The 21,606-nt window shown below is 43.5% G+C and overlaps 1 protein-coding gene across 3 annotated transcripts in view; it reads right to left on the minus strand.

The window, feature by feature from the left end:
• Positions 1-4,519: 4,519 nt before the first annotated feature.
• Elavl1 (ELAV like RNA binding protein 1) overlaps positions 4,520-21,606 on the minus strand; it is a 47,374-nt gene continuing 30,287 nt past the window's right edge. For all 3 annotated transcript variants that reach the window (XM_037198428.1, XM_028860721.2, XM_028860719.2), the window contains 3 exons: positions 19,128-19,281; positions 13,734-13,959; positions 4,520-9,642 (listed from right to left, as the gene is read on the minus strand). In XM_037198428.1, the coding sequence (XP_037054323.1) occupies positions 9,318-9,642; positions 13,734-13,959; positions 19,128-19,281 (705 nt within the window). In that variant the 3' untranslated portion in view covers positions 4,520-9,317. The remainder of the gene's footprint in view (positions 9,643-13,733; positions 13,960-19,127; positions 19,282-21,606) is intronic.

Below are 21,606 nucleotides of genomic sequence, written 5' to 3' on the forward strand. Positions count from 1 at the left end.
CTGTCTATAAACTCCTTAGTGCAGAGGCTAAAGGTATGCTCCACCATGTTCAGCATTTTTCCCGCAACTTATTTTTGTTTCTGTCTCTGTCTCAGGTAGCCCAGATTGGCCTTGGACTCAATATATAACTGAGGATGACCTTGAACTTGATCCTCCTGCCTCTACCTTTTCAGTATTGGGATTATAGGTATACACAACTAAGACTAACAGAATCCAGGACTTCATGTATGCCCTATGAACATGCTACTGACTGAGCTCCACCCCCAAATCCTAACTCCTATTTACAATTTTGATTACATTCATTTAGCCTTCTTCACCTCCGTGTGTCAAAGGTACACGTGTTCCTCTGTGCACCTGTCGAGGTCAGAGGACAACCCAGGAGGTCAAGCTTGGCTTGCTTGTGCCTTTCATCCTGAGCCATTTCACTGGCCCCACCCCTTAAATTTTTGTTATTTAAATTTGTTTTTGGTTTTTTGAGACAGAGTTTCTCTGCGTAACAGCGCTCTGGCTGTCCTGGAACTCACTCTGTAGACTAGGCTGGCCTTTTACTCATAGAGATCCACCCGCCTCTGACTCCTGAGTGCTAGGATTAAAGGCATGCAAACACTATCTCCTGGCATAAAATTTTATTTGTTTATTTATCTATTTATTTTTAATTTTTAAGCGAGAGACTCAGAGAACTTGTTATTAGTCCAGGCTGGGCTTAAACTTGAAGCTATCCTTCTGTCTCCGCCTCCCAAGTATTGCAATTACAGGTGTGAGGCCCACATTGGCTCTGTAGAATTTCAAAGCTGCAAAAACAGTTTAATGACCACTCAAAAACTGTCTTAGCCTTTTGAGTGCTGCATTGTAATTGCATGGAGATCAGTGGACAGCCTTGTGGAGCTGGCTCTCTTCTACCATGTGGAGTCTGGGACTCCAACTCAGGTTGTCATGCTTGGTGGCAAGTGCTTTTACCCACTGAGACATCTTGGCAGCCAGAATTAGTGTTGTGTGAAGCTATTAATAACAACTCTATAACTACTTGTTACATGAACAGGGCAACTAATCAGTGGGTGCTAAGACTCTCCCATTCCTTTGTGTTCTATTTTAATAAACTAGCTGTGTAGGACTCATGACCTTCAATGGTGCATATCATCACAGCTGGCTGACCTCTCTGGCTGCAATAATTCCATAAGGTACTTAACATTATTATTCCCATTAAATGTTTAAAATTAGGGCTGGAGATATGGATCAGTGGTTAAGAGCACTTGTTGCTCTTCCATACTTCCAAAGTTCTGGGGTTGGGGATTTAGCTCAGTGGTAGAGTGCTTGCCTAGCAAGCACAAGGCCCTGAGTTCGGTCCTCAGCTAAAACAAAAAACAAAAACAAAACACAAACAAAAAAACCCACAAAGTTCCATTCCCAGCACCCACAAAGTAACTCACCATTGTCTATAGCTTCAGGCCCAGGGGAATTTGACACTCTCCTGACCTCCATAGGCATCTAGCATGTACATGTACATACATGCAGGCAAAGAACATAAGTAAACCTAAAAACCATTTAAATTAATATTATCTTTGGTCTGTGAATGGAAGTCAGATGACAATATACAGGGGTTGTTCACTCTTTGCACAATGTGGCTCCTGGGGAATGAACTCAGGTCATGAGGCCTGGCATCAAGTACCTTTACCCCCTGAGACATTTTGCCAGTCCTATTCTCATTTCTTAAACCACACCCCAAGGCCCTCTGAACAAAAAATTAGGCTTACTGGGCAGGAGAAATGGATCAATGGTTAGGAGCATTTTGTCTTTGCATTGAGCTTGGTTTGGTTCCCAGCACCCACATGGTGGTTTACAACCATCTTTAACTCCACTTGCAAGAGATCTGACATCCTCTTCTGGCCTCTGTGGGCACTTGGCATTCATTTGCACAAAGACACACACACACATACATATATGCAAAACTCATAAAAAATAAATCTACAAAATTAAAAAATTTTTTTACAATGTGTCAAATGCTGCATTCACTTTGTGTTAAGTTATAGAAGTCTTCATGAATTTCCTTTCATTCTTGAGAAGGGACCACGCTAAACTCTCCTTATTCTTGTTCTAATTTTAATGTAGTTGCTGCTGAACCCAGTACCCAAACAGACTTCTCACAGAATCAGGCAATGATAAATGGTGTTGTTTTGGGCCACTAAAGACATGGCAATTGGTTACAGAAGTAGAAAACAGATTGGGGGTGTGATGACTCACTGGTAGAGGGCAGGAAGCCTTGGGTTCATCTCAGCATGAAGAGGGTAAGAAAAATGTACGGCAACACAGGAAGGCCACCCGAGTTCAACCCCAGGGCTCAATCCCTGAGACCCACATGGTGGAAGGAGAACCTAATCCTACAAATTACCCTCTGGCCTCCACCTACCCCTGGCACACACATGCATGCACTCCCCTCCCTTCTTTAAATGACTTCAAACACAAATCCTGGAATGGTTCCAGGGTCATAAAATGAACATGCCAACTGGGATCATTGTTCCCACAGCCAAGCATCAAGAATTTAACTTCCCACCCTTACCAGCTTCGGCACCTCTGGATCTCTTCCACTGACAATTTGTGGTTCCTTCCTGCTTGGAAGGAACCATGTAGAATTTCTCTATACTAATGCAATTAAATCACTATCAGTCCACAGAATCAGCTTAATGATCAAAGGAATTTATTTGGCGGTTAACTCACAAGACAGAAATAAGGGATTGTAGCAGGATTTTGGGTGAGGCAAGGTCCAAGCTGTTCTCTCATGAGCTCTGCCCTGATCTCAGTATCCAAAATCCACGAAGTAGAACGAGTGCATACACGTATCCCAGGTTTTAAGGGTCCCTGGCAGCCACACACAAGGGGCAGGTACCAAGCAGCTACCTGCTGCCTCACTATGGGCGGTGCTTCAGGGCATGGCACAACCCACTATGCTATACTTCTCCACTTGACCAGAACCAAGGCTGTTGAGAATCTACCATCTGTACCTCAGAGTGTGCCCTTTGATTATCAAGACAAAGTATTACTATGTAGCCCTGGCTGGCCTGGAACTATGTAGACCAGACTGGCCTCTTCCCCGACTTTTTGTGAGACAGGGTCTACGTAGCCCTGGGTGTCCTGGAAACATGCCTGGCTTGTGGGAGATTGCTTGCCTCTGACTCCTAAATGCTAGGAATAACAGCATGTGTCACTATGCCTGGCTGAAAGTCACTTGAAGTTTATATTTTTAATATTTATATTTATAGTTTTAATATTTTTATATTGTGTGTGAACATGCGCGTTTTTCATAGGGTCAGAGGACAACTTGTGGGAGTAGGTTTTACTTCCATCAGGTGGATTCTGGGGATTGAGCTCAGGTCATCAGTCTTAGCAAGCACCTTACACACCAAGTCATCTCACCAGCTCAGAAAGTCACTGTGAAGTCTTCTTCCATGGGTTTCGGGAGTCTGAGCCACAGAGGTCCTCTCAGGTGCCCTGTCATCTTCTTTAATCCCATGCATCTTGCTTATCTAACCAGAGTGTCCCCTGTACATGTGGTGACAAACCCACAGCCTTTCTGAATAGAGTCATGCTGTTTATGTATATGAGTTTCCTGAGTACCTTAGTGGTTGTGGCATTTCCCTTAGGCATCTCCAGGTAAATTCTCTAAGTCTTACTCCCCAGCTCTTCTACACTTGCCTGTAGATCCCACTGTTGACTCACAAGGCCTCTCCAGAAGCCCTGCCTTGACAAGAAATGGCCTTCATGTGTATTCCACCAAACCAGCTTCCCCCACCAACTCTCCACTCTTGTCCCGAGTTTGTCCAACAGGGGGGTGGGGTGGGGGAGTCTTCCACAGGCTTTTCTGAGTCTTCTTCCCAGTTCTCCAAGATACCATTTCTTTTCCCGACCCAGATCCTTAATTTCAGGGAGTAACCCCACCCCTAACTCTGGAGGGGTTGAGGGGATATACTCTTGTATCCCAGGCTGGCCTCAAATCTGCTATGTAGTCAAGGTGTCAAGGCTGACCTTGAGCTGGTCCTCCCGTCTCTTTCTGTCAAGTATTTGGATTACAGGCACACACTACCAGGATTATTTTTGTGGCACTAAGGAATGGAGGTCAGAACTTAGTGTATGGTAGACACTCTATTCAAAGAGCGACATCCCCAGCCCACATGAGATTCTGTGCTCCTAATTACACAGTAAGATTACACTTTGTTTTCATGTCCAAAGGAAACTGAGCCTCTCAATTCTATCCCATGGCTCAAAGGTGGCCACATCCAACCCGAGAGTAAGGGGAAGAGGTATTCATCATCAAGGTTCTGGGGCTCCTCCATGAGGAGGAAACATCTGGGAAGAAATGGGAGGGTCATGAGGGAGACAGATACACACCATACCTGGGCTGTCCACGGGCTCCCTCTCTGCTAGGTCAAGGCTGTGGTCTGGTCTTGGCTCACTGAGGGAAGAAGTCACCTGGCACTTCATCTGGCTTTGGAATGCTGACAAGTCACACACGATCACCCCTACACCGTCGCATCTCAATGATCCCACTTCATTTATTACCAAAATATCACAGAATTCCAGTCACTGGTAACATACAGTGTTTAGCACAAACCTGACACCTGCAAAGGAACTGAGTATTTGGACAAACTGACTCATTTGGAATCATCAGTTAACGCCCCATACCTCCAAAATACGCTTTTGAAGAGCTTTGGAAACTGAATTAAAATGTCTACACAGCTATGAACAATTGTTTAATAAAACTTTTTTTCATGTTTCCATTACATGTAAATATATCAATTTGGCATCTCTATAAAAACTCTGAAAATGGTGCAAAAGTTTCATTCTCTTTGAGAAAGCCATTGACAAAAAATATTCACACGTCACTAAAATTTCGAAAAATGGTTCTTTCAAAGCTTCATTAATCTGAAATCTTCTGAATTATCAAAATCTAGGTTTGCTTCTTCTTCCTAAAACACTGAAGAACATTTATTCACAAGGATTTAAAGTAGTGGGAAAAGGCAAACTGGGAAGGGAACAGGTAAGGGCTTTGTCCCTACCTTTCTTTTTCTGAAAATTACTTTTAAAGGCTAGTTACATAAACATCCTAAAAAGAACACAATGGGATTCACTTTATTGTTGACTTTGGACAGCAGTGTCAGACTTTATTGAAAACAAACCCATGTAAAAACAAAGTTAAAATGAAAAAAAAAATGGTACCTGAAAAATAAATTATTTCATATAAAACAAATCAATAACTTAAAACACACTAATATACAAAAATGTCTAGCCATCTAGTGTACAACATGGGAATCAGCTGGTAGAAGCCCTCCCCTCCCCCAAAGCAAGCCACTGTGAGGGAAAACAGCATGTGGGAAGAGAGGTGGCCTCCACCAACCAACCAGCCTTCTCTTCTGGGGAAGGGAACAGAAAAGCACAGTCCTCTCAAAGTCTCCATCAGCCTAATGCAGATACTTGGCAGCTGGTGACTTACAAGTAATAAATAAATAAATAATAAATATTTTCATGACTGAGAAAAAGAAATTGAACCACATCAGCAAAAGGTTATGGGAAAATGTAATACAATCATTATTAAAGGTCAAAGGTGGGGGTGGGGAGGTGGGGAGTCCTTATTTAGGATGGAAATGCATGCTCTATTGCTCCCCTAAGAATGTGTCAAATCATCAATGCCACTCAACAGTAAGCGTTCATGACTTTGGGGTGCTCTACGGAAGTTTGGAAATAGAATTCCTGACTCCTTGAGTGTGATGAACCCCAGAGGTCTTTCCTCAGGAGCTACCTTAGGTCTCAGTAGGTGAGGCAGTTCCTGGGAAGATAGGAAGGGGTAAGGTGTTGGGATGGAGAAGGCAGAGGATCCTTTCAGCTTATTCATATCTCTTTCATCCAATAGAAGAAAGCTGGCTGCACAAAACATCAAGAGATAAAACTGGGCTAAATCATGCCAATTGGAAGAGCTGATTATTTCAACTTTGATTGCCAAATGTAACACCAGACTGGAGTAGGTCACATCCTTTCAACATGTTATGTTATAGACAAATGGCTTTTGTTTGGAGGCAAACCCAGGCAGATAACCTGCCACTGTCTTGGAGGTTCATCTATTTTTCTGACCCAGCAGGATTCCCCTTAAATGCCAGCCAGGAGACTTGTCTTAGCTCCTTATAGCCAGGAGGGTTCCTGAACTACTTACTGTCAATTGCAGACTCTCAAAAGGTTAAGGCAACTGCGAGAGAGACAGAACCCACACAGTACAGTGGCATCACCCCTTAAGCCCACCCCAGGGAAGTCTGGTTCTCCGACAGTCAAACAAGATGGTAGCTGAGCAAGCATCTAAGTATAGGGAGGAGGGGTACAGTCACAGTACTGCAACCAGAGGCACAGCCAAGATGGCTTGGCACATTACCTAGAAAAGTTTCAGTTGGGAGAGAGAATCACTCCAGGAAGGAAACAGGTAACCCAACTAGTAGGTTGAAGATCTGGAGGTGGCTCAACAGATAACCCACTACCAGGGCCAATCATACAGGTCAAGTGAACTCAGTCAAAGCCTCTTTGGTATTGGCTGAACCATATTTCTGATGAATGAACATTACCTACTCTGTATTTTTTTTTTCATCAGATTACCAAACGCAAGGAATGCCCTTATTCTGCTCAATAAAAACAGGATAGATTTCTGTAATTAAAAAAAAAATTAAGAAATAGTTTCTTGGGTTGTGACTTTTTCTCCAGTGCTGGGATGGAACTCATGGCTTCGTTCATCCTTGGTAAGCGCTTTAATCACACACATCTCTGGATTCTGGAATGTCCCTTTTTCTAGCAAGCCTCTACAAGCCATCATGAACTCTGAGCTCAGGCCCAGCATCTAGTCCCTTCATAGAATGAAAATTGCTTTCAGGAATGTCTTATCAAAGCTAACTCCTTCTAGACATTGACAAAGAAAGCTCACAAAGAAATGCACTATGACTTTTATCTAGAATGTTGTTCAGTGGTGACCATACAGAAAGAGGATTTCACTCAACTTGAGGCAACCTTAACCAGAAGCTGTTAAGACTTCCCCCTTTCCTCTCATGCTTCCGGTCAGAATGATCACTATGGAATAAGTAGGTGTTTGCGGGGTGGAGATGGTAGTGACTGAGGTGCTGGCTCTGAGCACCAGGTGCTTTAAAGATACAGTCCCTTTCAGGTATGGGACACTAGCTAAGGCTGCAAGGAGTGAGGAGAAAGCAGGGAAGGCTCAGATCGGGAATCCCACCTTCACTCAGAAGAATGTTGGCCTGAAAAACAGGAAATGCCTATTTTACCAGAACATTCTGGTCCTATGGGGAGGTGCACTCTGTAGCAACAGAGCAGGTGACCCCTCTTTTTTGGTCAGATCTGGGCAAATGGGCCTTTGGTTCTTGGTTTCAGGTTCTACAGGATGGTTAATTCTGGGAAAGAGCGAGCAGCACTTGGCTCCCGTAGGGTGGGACAAAGCCCTGGTACTTGAGACGTCATCAATGTGGGAAACACTGCAGGGAAGTCAGGGAAAGGAGGCAGGGGGAGGGGATAGGCAGCCTCAAATTGTTCAAGGGTTTCTTGACACGATGACCTGCTTTAGCGATGGCTGTGCTTGTTGCTCAGTTTTCCACTTAAATAAATTAAACAAAATAAATAGCTAAATACATAAATAAGTAAACAAATATATAAATAATGCTGTCATCTCATGATATCAAGAACTAAATACTAGCCTGCTGTTACACACTCCAGGCTCACATCAAAGTGAAGAGCTGCCAGTAACTGAGCTAGCCTGTTGTCATTTCCTCCACATGCTAATAAAAATCCGAGCACGATTCTGAGGGCTGCAGGGCTCAGGGCCTCATCTGCTCCGAAGGCCATCCCTCTGACTTTTCCTACCAGCTCCCGAGTGAAGAACCATTGATCCACAGCTGTGTTTCTACACCATAGACCCAGAAATGTTTTTTAAACTTTGCGGCAAGTGTTTATAAGGTCTGACAGACTCCTCCCTGAATGCTGGGCTGTCTGTGCCTTCCCTAGCCAAAAAAGAAAGAAAAGGTAAAACAAAAAACAAAACAAAACTCGAGCAAAACAAAATCAAATTTAATGGTCTTAAATGCAAAAGTAAAAACAAACAAAAAACACAAAAAAGCAAAAGAAAATTAACAGAACAGAACCCCAAACGTCAAGGCAGTTATGAAGAGAACTTTGAGGGTTAATCCTTAAAACTACAAATCAAAGGTTTTTGTTAATAGATAACTGGCAAGAAGTACTTTTCTGCTGAGTGTCCATACAAAAGCAAAATTTCAAAACAAAAATCTGACTAAGATCGGAGAAAGTCTAGCGCTCACAAGGAGGGATGCGAGAAATACAATGCTCAAATGTTTCTGTGTCATTAAAAACAGAGCTATCATTGTGCAGTCAAGCTAGGTTAAATGGTCTTGGAAACTTGAGAGGTTGCATGAACAACAGTATCCGATGTGTGGGCACCATGCATGCAATGTGTGGACAGACACTCAGGATGTCAGAGGAGTGGGACATCTTCAGGCATGCCTGGAGCTCAGGTCTGACTCTGGAATATACTGGAGCTGCCCTGAAACTCTTTGGTCCGTTCTCATTGGTGCCTGGGCTTATAAAACACCTTCGTGTCCTCTGGAGGGCCTGACCCAGCCCAACATGGGGAACTCACCCCTCCCTGGTGAGGGCCCACACAGAGTATGGGCCCTGCTGCTGCTCCCAACACCAGAGCCAGGACTGACTGGGCAGGAGGCAGCAGTGGGACCTGCTGGGGAGGGCAAATTTCCTGTCAGTTACAGAAGAAATTGCTTAAAATGGTGAAGCAGTTAAGAAAACACACTCCATCTGTCTAACATCTTTAGGTTAAAAACTAAACCTAAGACGAAAAAAAAAAAAAAAGATTCTTGTTTTGTTTTAAATCTGGTCTGCGGAGACATCGAATGAAACAGGTGTTAGACAGTCTTAGAAGTTAAAGCATGCTTCAGTTCCACCACCATCCAGAGGGACTGGTTAGTCAATGCAGTCTACTTAGGTTTCGGTTTAATATATACTTTAAAGGAAATAACTTAAGAAAACTTAAAATTGGTCTAACATTTGTGGGATTTCAAGCATTTGAACATGTTGGTTGCATCCCAGAGTATAAAAACCTTTTGCACTTCTCATTTAGACTAAGACAAACACTTGTGAAAATTGGCGCAAAATGAGTTGTACACTAACAAAAAAGTTTCAACTTCTTCACTCTTAATTATCTATTCCGTACAAAAAAAAGAAAAAAGAAAAGAAAAAAGAAAAGCATGAGCGAGTTATTTGTGGGACTTGTTGGTTTTGAAGGAAACCTGTAAAATTTTGTCCCCCAGGCGGTAGCCGTTCAGACTTGCTATGGCCATTGCAGCTTCTTCATAGTTTGTCATGGTCACAAAACCAAACCCTTTGCACTTGTTGGTGTTGAAATCACGAATCACTTTCACATTGGTGACTGCACCAAAGGGGCCAAACATCTGCCAGAGGATCCCCTCATCAGCGTCTTGCCCAAGGTTGTAGATGAAGATGCACCAGCCCGAGGAAGCATTGCCGGGAACATTGACACCAGAAATCCCACTCATGTGATCTACACCCATAGGGGAGAACCTAGCAAACAGAGAGCACACGTTCAAGTCAAGGTTAAGGCCAGTAGTGTATCTGCACAGGAGGGGTAAGAGGAAGGATGGACAGGGCCAGCATGACCGGTACATTGATGTAAGGTTATTGGACTTCTAACTGCTCTACACAGTCAGCTCCTCTAAGCTACAGAAGCTCAAGGCTGGGGTACCATGTGAGTCAAAATGACTTAAAATACATTGTTATAAGATAACAATGTTCACTGTGACATTCTCACCTTTATTATCCTCTTGTTTCACCTTCCCTCAGATCCTGTCTACTTCCCAAATAGCTCATTCTACTTTCTTTCTTTTTTTTTTTTATCTGAATTTTGCACATAAGAGAAACACAGGGGTTGGGGATTTAGCTCAGTGGTAGAGCGCTTGCCTAGCAAGTGCAAGGCCCTGGGTTCGATCCTCAGCTCAAAAAAAAAAGAGAGAGAAACATATACTGTCTGCACCTTTGAGCAATTCTTGAAAGGAATCTATAAGACAGTGGCGGGCTCGGACCCTGGTGAGGGTCTGACTCTGTGGTGCCCAGCTAGTGCCATCTGACAGCAGCAGTGCCTCCACTTCCCCTGCAGCATGTGTGTGGCGTATGTGAGATCTATTTAGTTGTTCCTGTGGCTTTCTCCGTTTTACTTTAGTTTTTGTGATGCTGGGGAAGGAACTGAGGGTGAGCAATGAGCCATGAGCCCAATCCCATATCCCATATATGAAATCCTATGAGTTTCTTCCACATGCAGGTGGAAGTACTCTTCAGGGATCTCTCATTGTCACTTTCTTTGAGGGGAACTCTTCACATTCTGTGTGTAAATGTGTATACATTAATCCACATAGGGGAAGGAGGAAGCTTTTCCTCCCAAGTTTAGCCCTTTTTCATTGTTTACTTGCCTTTTGTTTTTCTATTTTTTTTTTTCCTCCCAAGACAGGGTTTCTCTGTGTAGCTCTGGTTGTCTTGGAACTCACACTGGACCAGGCTGGCCCTGAACTCCGAAATCTACCTACCCTATGCTTCCTGAGTGCTGGAATTAAAGGTGTGTACCACTACCTGTGGCTTTAGTCTCCTCCTCATTGTTATACTTCTTCCTGAGGGGTCAAAGCCCAGGACTCTCTGAAGAGAGAACAATGCTGCACACAGCTAATATAGGACACAATAATTCCTTCCCCCAGCTCTGAGATGGCTCAAATCATTTCACCAGGGCCAGGTCAAGCTACCAATTCCAAGGCCTATGAACTCAGTAGACAGGAACAAGGATAGAGGAATATAAGCAACTTGATAAGCGCAGGGAGTTTTTCCCACAGTGACACATTCACCCCCCCCCCCCACTGTTCTATTTCTTTAGGGCAACAGGTGCCTTACTCTACAGCTCATGCTAGCTCAAGATGCACGGTCCTCCTGCTTCAGCCTGAGTGCTAGGGCTGTGTACACCACGGCCTGGCCACAGTGAACTGTTAAAAAACGTGGATTAAAAAAATGTGGATGAAAACATGTAAATGTAGTAGTAAGAATTAAGAATAATAAAAGAGGAGGCTCTGTTGCCCTCTTTAGGCATTTTCTGAGAAAAAAAAATAATGGCTGGAGGGAATATTTAGGAATGATTGAGGACATTATTATCTGTGGAGCTGCACAGCACAACCAAAGAATCATTACTTGCTCCCATGGCTACTTCACTTTCAATATGGTAAAATTTCAGGGCTAGTTTCAATGTGGTGAGAAAGAACCAAGATACAGTATTTGCCTTGATTTTAAAAACTGTATAAATTAGTTTCAATAGCCAGCAGTAGGATGTTGCAGTGGTCAGATGGCCTTCTGTGGTCCAGAGGCAGTCTTAGGTATTGATGTGGGTGGTAGGATGGTATCCAGGTGCCTGTGAGTTACTAAGCTGAGCTGGTTTTCAATGAGAACTAGAAAGAGGAGTTCAAGTCACCTAGATTTTCACGCAGCAACTACAGTAGGCCTACTTTATCTATAGTTTCTCCATCTGCATTTCATTTTGTTGTGAAATTTTAAGACAGGGTCTTACTAGACGTAGATTTAGCTGACCTGGAACTCACTATGTAAACCAGGCCTGCTTCAAACTCAGAGATCCACCTGTTCTCTGTCTCCTGAGTGTTGGGGTCAAATGCATATCAGCACTTTTTTTTTTTTTTTAAAGGAAGGGTCTAACATAACCCAAGCTGGACTCTCTGACTCTCTATGTAACTAACGATAATCTTGAGCTTCTGGTCCTCTTGCCTCCACCTTCCAAGTGCTAGAAGACAGGTTTGTACTAACACACCTAGTTTAGGTGGTGCTGGGAATGGAACCCAGGGCTTCATAAATACTAGGTAAGCACTCTTCCAAGCAAATGATGTCTTCAGCAACCACATCTGCAATTCAACCAATTTTAGATCAAGGAAGATATCTTGGGGGGTGGGTTGAAAAGATCCTTCCTTGCACCCCCTCCCCCAATTTTCTACCTGTCTTTTCTATCTGTACAGACTTTTTGGGTCACTACTGCCTGAGCAATATAGTATACTATCTGTTTCCATGGTAATCACAAAATATCAGGTATAAATCACAAGAAGACCTGGAGATGAGCTGAAGAGATGTGTATGGAATCAGTGCAAACATCACTCTATTTTATATGTTGGACTTGAACACTGGATGATTCTGGAATGTGAGATAGGGGTATGAGGGGTGTCCTAGAACCTAATGAACACCAAAGAATGACTATATACTGAAAACTCCTAGGGTACTATTTTACTGTCTTAAAGATTCTCTTGCTTCAGCCTTCCCAGTCCTGGGAAGTCCTCAAACTGTAATCAGGCTGTCCTGGAACTCAGAGATTTGCCTGGAATTAAAGGCATGTACCACCAGACATGGCTCTAGGACATTCTTATCCATTAGTGAATACATAGTGAATTCCAGGCCATTTTGGCCTATATTAGACCCTGTCTAAAAGGGAAAGAAAAGATAGACAAAGAAGTTGTATGATAGAGGCTTGGTTTAGAGTCACTGAACAAATGTATGAAACTTATTTACAAACAGGTCTCGTCTAAGCACATGCTGACTGCCATCTTTTCTCACAGATATAAAAGATTTTTTTTTACATAGTTTTAAAATATATGTATTTATCTATTTTTATGTGCATGGGTGTTTTGCCTGCATGTATGTCTATACACTATGTGTGTGCCTGGTGTCCCCACAGACCAAAAGAAGGGATTGGATTCCCTGGTACTGGAGTTACAGATAGTTGAGATGCAACACCTGGGTGCTGGGAATTGAACTCATATTCTCTGGAGAGCAGCCAGTGCTCTTAACTGTTGAGTCAACTCTCCAGGGCCAAGATTTAAAAAAAAAAAAAAAAGGCCCACTAAGGATTAAAGGATTGCAATTCCTGCTGAACTATTCCAGTAATATATTACTGGAACCAAGCACTGGAGCACTACCAGTAGCCAGTGGAGTTGGTGCCACTTTTTCAACTCAGACAATGCCACAGTGGATGTATGGTTGGCCCCTGCAGCCATGGGCTATCTGTGGACATGACCCATTATAGTCTGGATGTACCTGGGAAGAATCCATATTGTCTGTGTACAGACCTGTCATTGTCCCATAGATTACACAGCACAGCAAATACTTCCACAACACTTAGACTGAATTAGGTATTAAGAGTCATCCAGTCTATAGGAAGATATGTGTAGGTGATATGCAAAGATCTTATAGGAGAGCTGAGCAACCTTGCATTTGGTGCCTGCAGAGGACCGGGAACCCACTCCAACCACTGATATTGAGGATCCACTGCGATATGTTTTGTTTTCCCTTAAGAAAGGATCTTGCTTTGTAGCCCAAGGTAGCCTTTAATTCTTGATCCTTCTGCCTGTCTCTCCAGTGATGGAATTGCAGGTGTGAGCCACCATGCCCAATGCACAGACACGTGTGAAATAGAGGTGAGGACAAAGCTAGGAAGATAGGACCAGTGTAGTATCCCTGGTATTCTCTCCTCTGAGCAGCCCTTCAGCACAGGGCTATGTATGTGTAGCTTGAAGGAGGGTAGCAGGCTACAAATAGCCCACCAGGATGTCAACATCTGGACCCACCTGAATCTCTGCGCCTGGTGGTGCACAGGGCCTCCAAACCGCCTAGCAGGCGAGTGGTACAGCTGCGAGAGGAGAGCCATATTTTTGTTCTGGTTGGGATTGGCTGCAAACTTCACTGTGATGGGCTCGGAGGAACCTGGGGGTTTATGACCATTGAAACTGGTAATTGCCTCTTCTGCTTCCGACCGTTTGTCAAACCGGATAAACGCAACCCCTCTGGACAAACCTTTTTAACAAATCAACAAAAATGGAGTTAGGGGAAAAACCTAACAGACAGAGAAACAAAATAAAACTGAGAAGCAAATGTCAAATCTATAGGCTGTGGTTCAAATTGGGCACCTACATAATCAAATAAACCAAAATCAAACCCAAATATGCAAACAAATGAATAAAGAAAACAATGACTAATGAAAGATTAAGATTTAACTCTCTTTTGGGCTGAACTAAAAGGAAAAGAGTAAACTCTGTGCTTGAAGAACATTCAGAAAGGGGTGTGAGCTGCAAATACCAAAGAGCATTAAGGGGCTTAAATGACATTTCTCAAGTTCTGGATGTGGTCTGGAAGAGAGGCTAGCCCAACCTGACTAAACAAACATTCTCATTCACAAGACCAGCAGAGGCTAACCTGGATGGGGGTGATCCTTCCCTAGGCATTTTTTTTTTTTTTTTTTTTTTTTTTGGTTTGAGACAGGGCTAACCTCAAACTCACTATGTTGCCCATGATCCTGAACTCCTACTAATCTTGCTTCCCAGGTATGTGTTACTACACTTAGTTTACATGTGCCAAGGACTCAACTCAGATCCTTCTGCATGCCAGGCAAGCACTCTACTAATGGTGCTTTATCCCTGGTTCAGGCAAAGGCCCTTTGAACAATTAAAGAGTAACAATGATGGCCTAGAGCCTTGGGTGACTTGTTAAGTGAGCATGCTGTCAAATGTTCTCAGGTCTCCTCCCTTATCTTGGTACTTTCCCTAATCATTACTTACAAGATCCCCAAATGCCGTATGAATCATGTATGTGCACAGTAGCCAGGGAACCTATGAATACTTTCTTCTTGGTTCAACGGCAGCATTGCAAAAACCAACAAAACTTACCCTACTTAAAATGCACAGCACACAGATTCAGTGATCCCAGACCTAGCAACATGCCATGTACTAGCAAGATTCTGGCACTTGAGCTTATTTCTAAATCGTAAGCCTGAAGAACACCTGAAGACCAACCCTTGGCAGATGCTGTTTGTGTTTCCTCTTATACAGCAAAAATTAAGTGCTTGGTTGATCCTGGAAAGCTGAACACTGACCTAACTTTAGGCCAATACAATTCAAAGTTGTGGTTGGTTGGCACAAGGTCACCTTTAGAGTAACTGTTGTTCTACTTCTTAGACCTGTGACCAAGTTGAGGAAAAGCCTATGTCCAAGTGTGGTTTCTTTGGTTTTATGCAACTGCTTTCAAATAAAAACTACCTGAAAGAAAAAAGGGATGGTATCTCATGTAGGATGTAATAAAATCAGTTAAGTGTTTGATAAATTCATACATCTAAAGATGGCTTTGTGATTTGGGCTTTACTTTTATTTTTAATTGAAAATAGATGTTTTTCATACAATAGTTTTATCATGGTTTCCCCTTCCTGTTCCCGCCTTCCCATCCATAACTCATGCTTTCTCTCATTTTAGAAAACAAGCAAGGAAATAAAAGCAAACAAACAAATCAGAAAAGCACACAAGTGTTATGAGACAAAAAAGCTCCAAAACTACCACGGAGTTAGTTTTCAGTTGGCTGTCTATTCCGAGGCAAAGGGCCTGCCCTTAAGTGTGGTTTCCACACCCAGTGAGACCCCATAGGAAAACCAAGTTTTCCTTTGTGAGATGACTCCTTGGTTAGGGATGGGAGATAATGTCCACTTCCCTCTCTCAGTGCCCACATCACCCAGCTTGGACCTGTGCAGGCCCTGTGCACACTGCTACCGTCTCTGAGTTCATGTGTGCCTCAGTCCTGCGGTGTCTCGAAGGCATTGCTTCCTCGCTGTCTTCCATCCCCAGTGGCTCTTACTGTGACTCCTCTTCAGAAAGTTTCCTGAATTGGGCTTTATTTTTGCTAGTGTTTTCAGGATTAACGACAGAGACTAAGAACTGGCATAATTTCCAGATGTGTGAACTAATCCAATTAACAATTATGAATAAAGAAACAAAAATAAAAACTAGTTCTACTGACTATGGATGTGAATATTAAAAAAATATTTTAAAAGATTTATTTATTTTTATATGTGTGAGTGCTTTGCCTGTGTGTATGCAGAAGGCATCCGATACCCCAAAACTGGAGTCGCAGATAGCCATGAGCTGCCACGTGGGTGCTGGGAACTGAACTGGGTCCTTTGGGTGAGTAGCAAGTACTCTTAACAATTAAGCCATCTGTCTAGCTCCATATGAAGTTTTTTTTTTTTTTGGTTTTTCCAGACAGAGCTTCTCTGTGTAACAGCCCCGGCTGTCCTGCAATTTGCTCTGTAGACCAGGTTGCCCTCGAATTTACAGAGATCCGCTTCCCTCTGAGACTAAAGGTGTGAGCAACCATCACAGGCTATGAGAAGATTTTTAAAAGAAGATCCCAGTTTTTCTTTTTAAAGGCAAGGTCCCACCATGCAGCCCTGAATGGCTTCAAATTCATTGAGATCCAGCTGCCTCTGCCTCCAGAGTTGGGATTAAAGACTTGTGCCACCTTATCTGGTTTTTGTTTATTATTGTTTTAAACATTTAGGAATTGTATGCACATTGTATGCATACACATACATGCAAGCAAAACACTCATACACAGAAAATAAAAATGAATTTAAAAAGAATTTGGTGGTTTGAATGAGAATGGCCCCCCACAGGTACATATATTTGAACACATAGTCCTCAGAGTTGGAACTATTTGGAAAGGATTAGGAGGTATGACCTTGTTCTAGGAGGGGTGTCACTGGGGGAAGGCTCTCTCCTTGCCTTGTGGTTGTGGATCACAATGTAAACTCTTCAACTGTTCTTTCCCTCTGTCATCATGAGCTCTAACCCTTTGAAATCATAAGCCAAATTAAGTACTTTCTTTTACAATTTGCCTTGCTCACAATGTTTTATCACAGCAATAGAAAGGTAACTAAGACAATGGTGAATAAAAATAAAAAACATTTATTTATTTACCATGTGTTTGTGTGTATATGTCTGCCACAGTGAAGGTGTAGAAGTCAGAGGATAATATGAAGGAGTTGGTTCTCTTCTTCCACCATATAGAGCTCATGGATTCAATGTGCTTACCAGACTTTTGGGGCAAGTACCTTTACCCAAAGAACCACCATACCAGCCCCAAATGTTTCTCTGTTAAGTACTATCTTTTTCCCCCCAGTACTGGGGATCAGACCTGGGACCTTACTCAGACTCTACCACAGGGCCATAGTCCCACCCCTGGTTTTCTGAACTTCTCATACTTTTCATCTACAGAGCTTAACACAAGTCTTCTTTTTCCATACCCTTCCTTCCCTGGCAATGTTGAGCCTCATAAAGTCCTAGCAAGAGTAGCCTCCTACTCCAGCAGAAGCCCCGAGAGCAAGTAAGTATCATTTTAGATGGCTTCATCTATAGAAGGAGGGGCTAGGGAAGAGGGGGTCCCGCCATGTCCCTTCTTGCTTAGAGTGTGGTGTCCTTTGCTAAAGTGGCTGAGAACAGCATTGAAAGCTGAGGGAAAAGCGTGAAACATCCAAGTTAATGGCTAATTAGGGAGAGGGGGTGATATTGTGGTGTATCTCTTGGACAAGGGAAAGAGACAAAGTCCCTACAAACAGATGAAGGAATTGCCTGTACAAACGATACTTTCTACAAGGTGGGCCCAACTATGCCAAAGAAGCAGAGGGGAGCCTCTAGGAAAAGTGCTATGTTCTTGGGGCTGGCTTCTGCTTCATTTTCACACACCCAGCAATGCTGGGCCCGACTGACTGACATAAGAGCCATGTGTGAGCTAGGAAGGAGGCTCAGGGAGAAGAACCTGTGTTAGCTTGGTCACCCACTCTGGCCAGTGGCTCACTGCTTCTCTCAACAGGTACTTCAGGGACTACTGATAACCTTTAGTGCAAACTGGGGTTGGGAGTTCCTGCTAAGTAAATACTATTTTCTAGTCTGCTGCCCATCCAGAGCAACGAGCACAACGGTGTGAGGGAACCTAGGCCTTTCTGGCAAAGACTGCTCAGAGTAGGTGTATATACTAGGCTACAGGCCACACTCAGAGCCCCTTTAGCATGCCAGGAACAGGTACCTGGGAAGCCTTCAGTGAGCCTGAGCTTGAGACAAAGTGAAACCGTGTGCAGTCATAAAGAGCACCACAAGTTTTTCCAATGGGAAGGTGCCCCAAAGTGAGGAATTCTATGACAGCCACCCACAGCCAGGAGGTGTGGCACAAAGTCTATGGAGAACGTGAAGGGGAGAAAACAAGAAAACAAACAAACAAACAAACAAAAAACCCCACACAGGCCTTGCTTAGCCTCTAAACAGACTCTTCCTTTCTGGTGCCAGCAAATTCCATTCCTATTGTGGAGATAATGAATAATTATGTTCCCAACTTAAGCTATACTTGTCATTTGACTAGGAATGTTTTGGTTCCAAGAAGCAGACAGTTGGGTTGGGACACAGCCATGGGCATATATGGGAGTCCTCAGCATTTATGTCCAGTATCTCTACACACAGCTTGGCATCCAAGTCTATACTGATGGTCTGGCAGGGACCTGCCAAGTGGTCAGAAAGACAGAGACAGGAATTCACTGCTTCTCTGGAGAGGAGCATCCCAATTATGAAGATTGAGGAAGCCCATCTCAAACAGCCAATGGTGTTGCTTCAGGTCACTACAAGGTGGGGTCTTAGGACTCTTAAGAGGAGACATACTGACACCATGTATCTGTAGTAAGAACTCCAAGTGACACGAGAACAGCAAACTTTCCAACTATTCTCAGGCCAGCAAAAGCTATCTGGGTGTACAGAGAAGGTGCTAAAATTTTGATGTTTTTCCTACAAAATGCTAGTAATGCTGGTGGCTGCCTTTTTCTTTTTTTTCCTTTTTCCTTTTTCTATATGGTCTCACTATGTCACCCTGGTTGGCTTGGCACCTGCTACATAAATCAGGCAGATCGTGAACTCAGATTCACCTGCTTTTTCTTCCTGAATGCTGGGATTAAAGGTATGCACCATTACCCCTATCTCCCAGGATTCTTTTAATGCCATCTCACTCTCCTAAACCAATCAAATGAAAACTAAGGTCTTCTCATGTCCAATCTGCCCCCTTTTGGAGGCTAACTCATGATATCTTTCTATCTTCCCCAGAACACCTGGTCCTGTGCTCAGAGAGAAGCCTTTGCTGCCTATCCTAGCTCCTGTCTGTACCTGTGGTCTGATCCACAAGGACCCTGGAGTTGATGATTCTCCCAAACCGAGAGAACATGTCCTCCACATCCTTCTGAGTCATGGTCCTCGGGAGCCCGCTGATGTACAAGTTGGCATCTTTGATGACCTCTGAGCTTGGACGAGCGTATGACACCTTAAAAACAAAACAAGTCAGAATTAGGACTGACATGTGGCCAAAGCACCATAGGAAGGGACCAAAATTTGGTATTATGCAAAGCCAATGTTGTTGCAAGTAATTGCACACAGGATAATATCTTGCAATGGTATTGTTCTGGCAGTTCACTACAGGCAAGCAGGGACCTCAGATACCTTGCAGCGTTTTCTCATTTGGTCCTCAGCATCTCTAAGAAGCAGAACATTATTCCTATTACACAAAGACAAAGCGACTGTAGGCCCACAGAAGCTGGGATTCAAGTTCATATTGCCTGCTGAAAATAGGACCTATGTTCACACTGCAAGGAACTTGTGGTGTGGCACACAAAAGCTGAGAGTCCTCTTGGAAAGGCTTTAACAACTCCTGTCAACAAGTAAGACACTACAAAAGCTCAGATAAGAATGCTGCACTGAGGGGGCCCAGTGATCAGCATTCAAATGCTTGGTGTTAATGCCTGTTAGGAGAAAGAAAGAGAAGCCCCAAAGACAACAGCAAGGAAAGGTTTGGGGTACTTTTCCTGGTAGAAGCACTATAGGTAGTAGAAATCTCAAAGAGGCACCCAAAGCTGTCCCTGATGAGATAATATGGTTAGCAGGAAGCCTTTCTGCACAGAGAGGCGGCCTAGCAGGATGGGACCCAGGAAGCTGGGTAGAGTTGGGTGCATGTGTGTGAACCAAGTGCTCTAGAAATAGGGTGGTGGTGGGTGGGGGACAAGAACCCAGATCTGTGTATTAAAGGCACAAAACTGCTTCAACATGGTAAGGAGCTACCAAGCTCATGGGCAACACCAGAACTATTAGGGAGCTGAAGAGCAGTCTTTGAGGAAATGGAGTTGTGCACAGTGGATACATGGCCACTCCATAATCTAAATCTGGGGTTAACATACACATGTGACTGGTTCTGCCTTGGTCCACAGCCTCCCCAGCTTCTCTCTTCATAGAGTCCCAAAGTGTTCATGGCTACACCCTGCATCAACACCCTACAGAATACCCATTCACTCCTGCCCACAACTAAGGGCTTCCAACTTTACAAAAGGCCTTGGTGAAAAACACCAAATTTTGGACAGGACAGCTCAAAAAAGAATGTAGTCTCCCCACCACCAGGGCTGCCAGCTCTTCCAGGCTTTCCCGAGATTAGGCTGGATAAGCAGGGAGCTGCCATCCAGGACCAGCCCACCTTGCTTAGGCTGCATACAGGATCATTTTCTCAGCTTCTAATGAAGGACACAAAGATACAGGCATTCTTAAATTGTGACTGAGTGGCACCAGTAGGGCAGAGCTCAGGACTAGCACTGTCTGTACTTTTCAGAACCAAATGACAAGAAAAACTTCAATGTTAATGTCAGACAGGACCACAAGAACTGTTTGCCCTTTCTCTTTAGGCACTGCCAAGTTCAAAGTCAAAATTGAGTCCAATGGAGCTGCCCTAGGGCATCTGGCACTGTTATGTGTGCATGGACCCTTTGAGTATCCTTGGGCACACCATGAGGACCCTCTAAGTTCTCAACGACACTTTTTTTTTTATCGTCAATCCAGTACTTTCCTGTCCTCATCTTGAGAAATCTATGAGTAGTTGAAACGTATCTATCTATCTATCTATCTATCTATCTATCTATCTATCTATCTATCTATCTCTCCCTTTGCCCAATTCAAACTCACAAGGTTAAGCCCTAACCCTCAGGATCATAGAATATGACCTGGTTTGCATACAAACTTAGTTAAGACAAAGACAAACACGGGAGGCTGGGCCCCTAGTCTGATATAAGTGTGTCCTTACAGAAAGGGAAAATCTGGAGCCAGGCATGTCCACACAGGTACAACGGAGAGATGTCATGTAGAGATGGAAGAATATAGTGAACAAGGAATGCCATGGATTGCAAGTAACTGTTAGAATTTAGAGAAGCTTGTGAAGGACCCTTTTCCTGGCCCCCTGGAAAACACCAACTAACCTCCTTGTTCTAAGACTTCAGACCAGTGAAATGGTTTCTTTTATTTAGGACATCCGGTCTGTGGCACTATATAAGCAAACGTACAACTTCTCTGAGCAAGTGATTGGCACAGACCTCTGTTATCTACTTAGTGCACAGTTCACTTAGATCCTGTACTACATGTACTACATTTACCACAGGCTCACAAACTGTATTTTTATTCAATTAACTCCATGAGAGTAAAACTTGGATGATCACTGTTTCCTTCAGCACCGAGAACAGTCACGGGGAATAGTGGCATTCAGTAAACACCAGGTGAATGACTCAACCACAATCACTAGTGATAAGAACACAAGTAATGAACCCCAGTGCTCCAG

This window comes from Peromyscus leucopus, chromosome 23 (assembly GCF_004664715.2).
Source record: "Peromyscus leucopus breed LL Stock chromosome 23, UCI_PerLeu_2.1, whole genome shotgun sequence".
NCBI classification, from domain to species: domain Eukaryota; kingdom Metazoa; phylum Chordata; class Mammalia; order Rodentia; family Cricetidae; genus Peromyscus; species Peromyscus leucopus.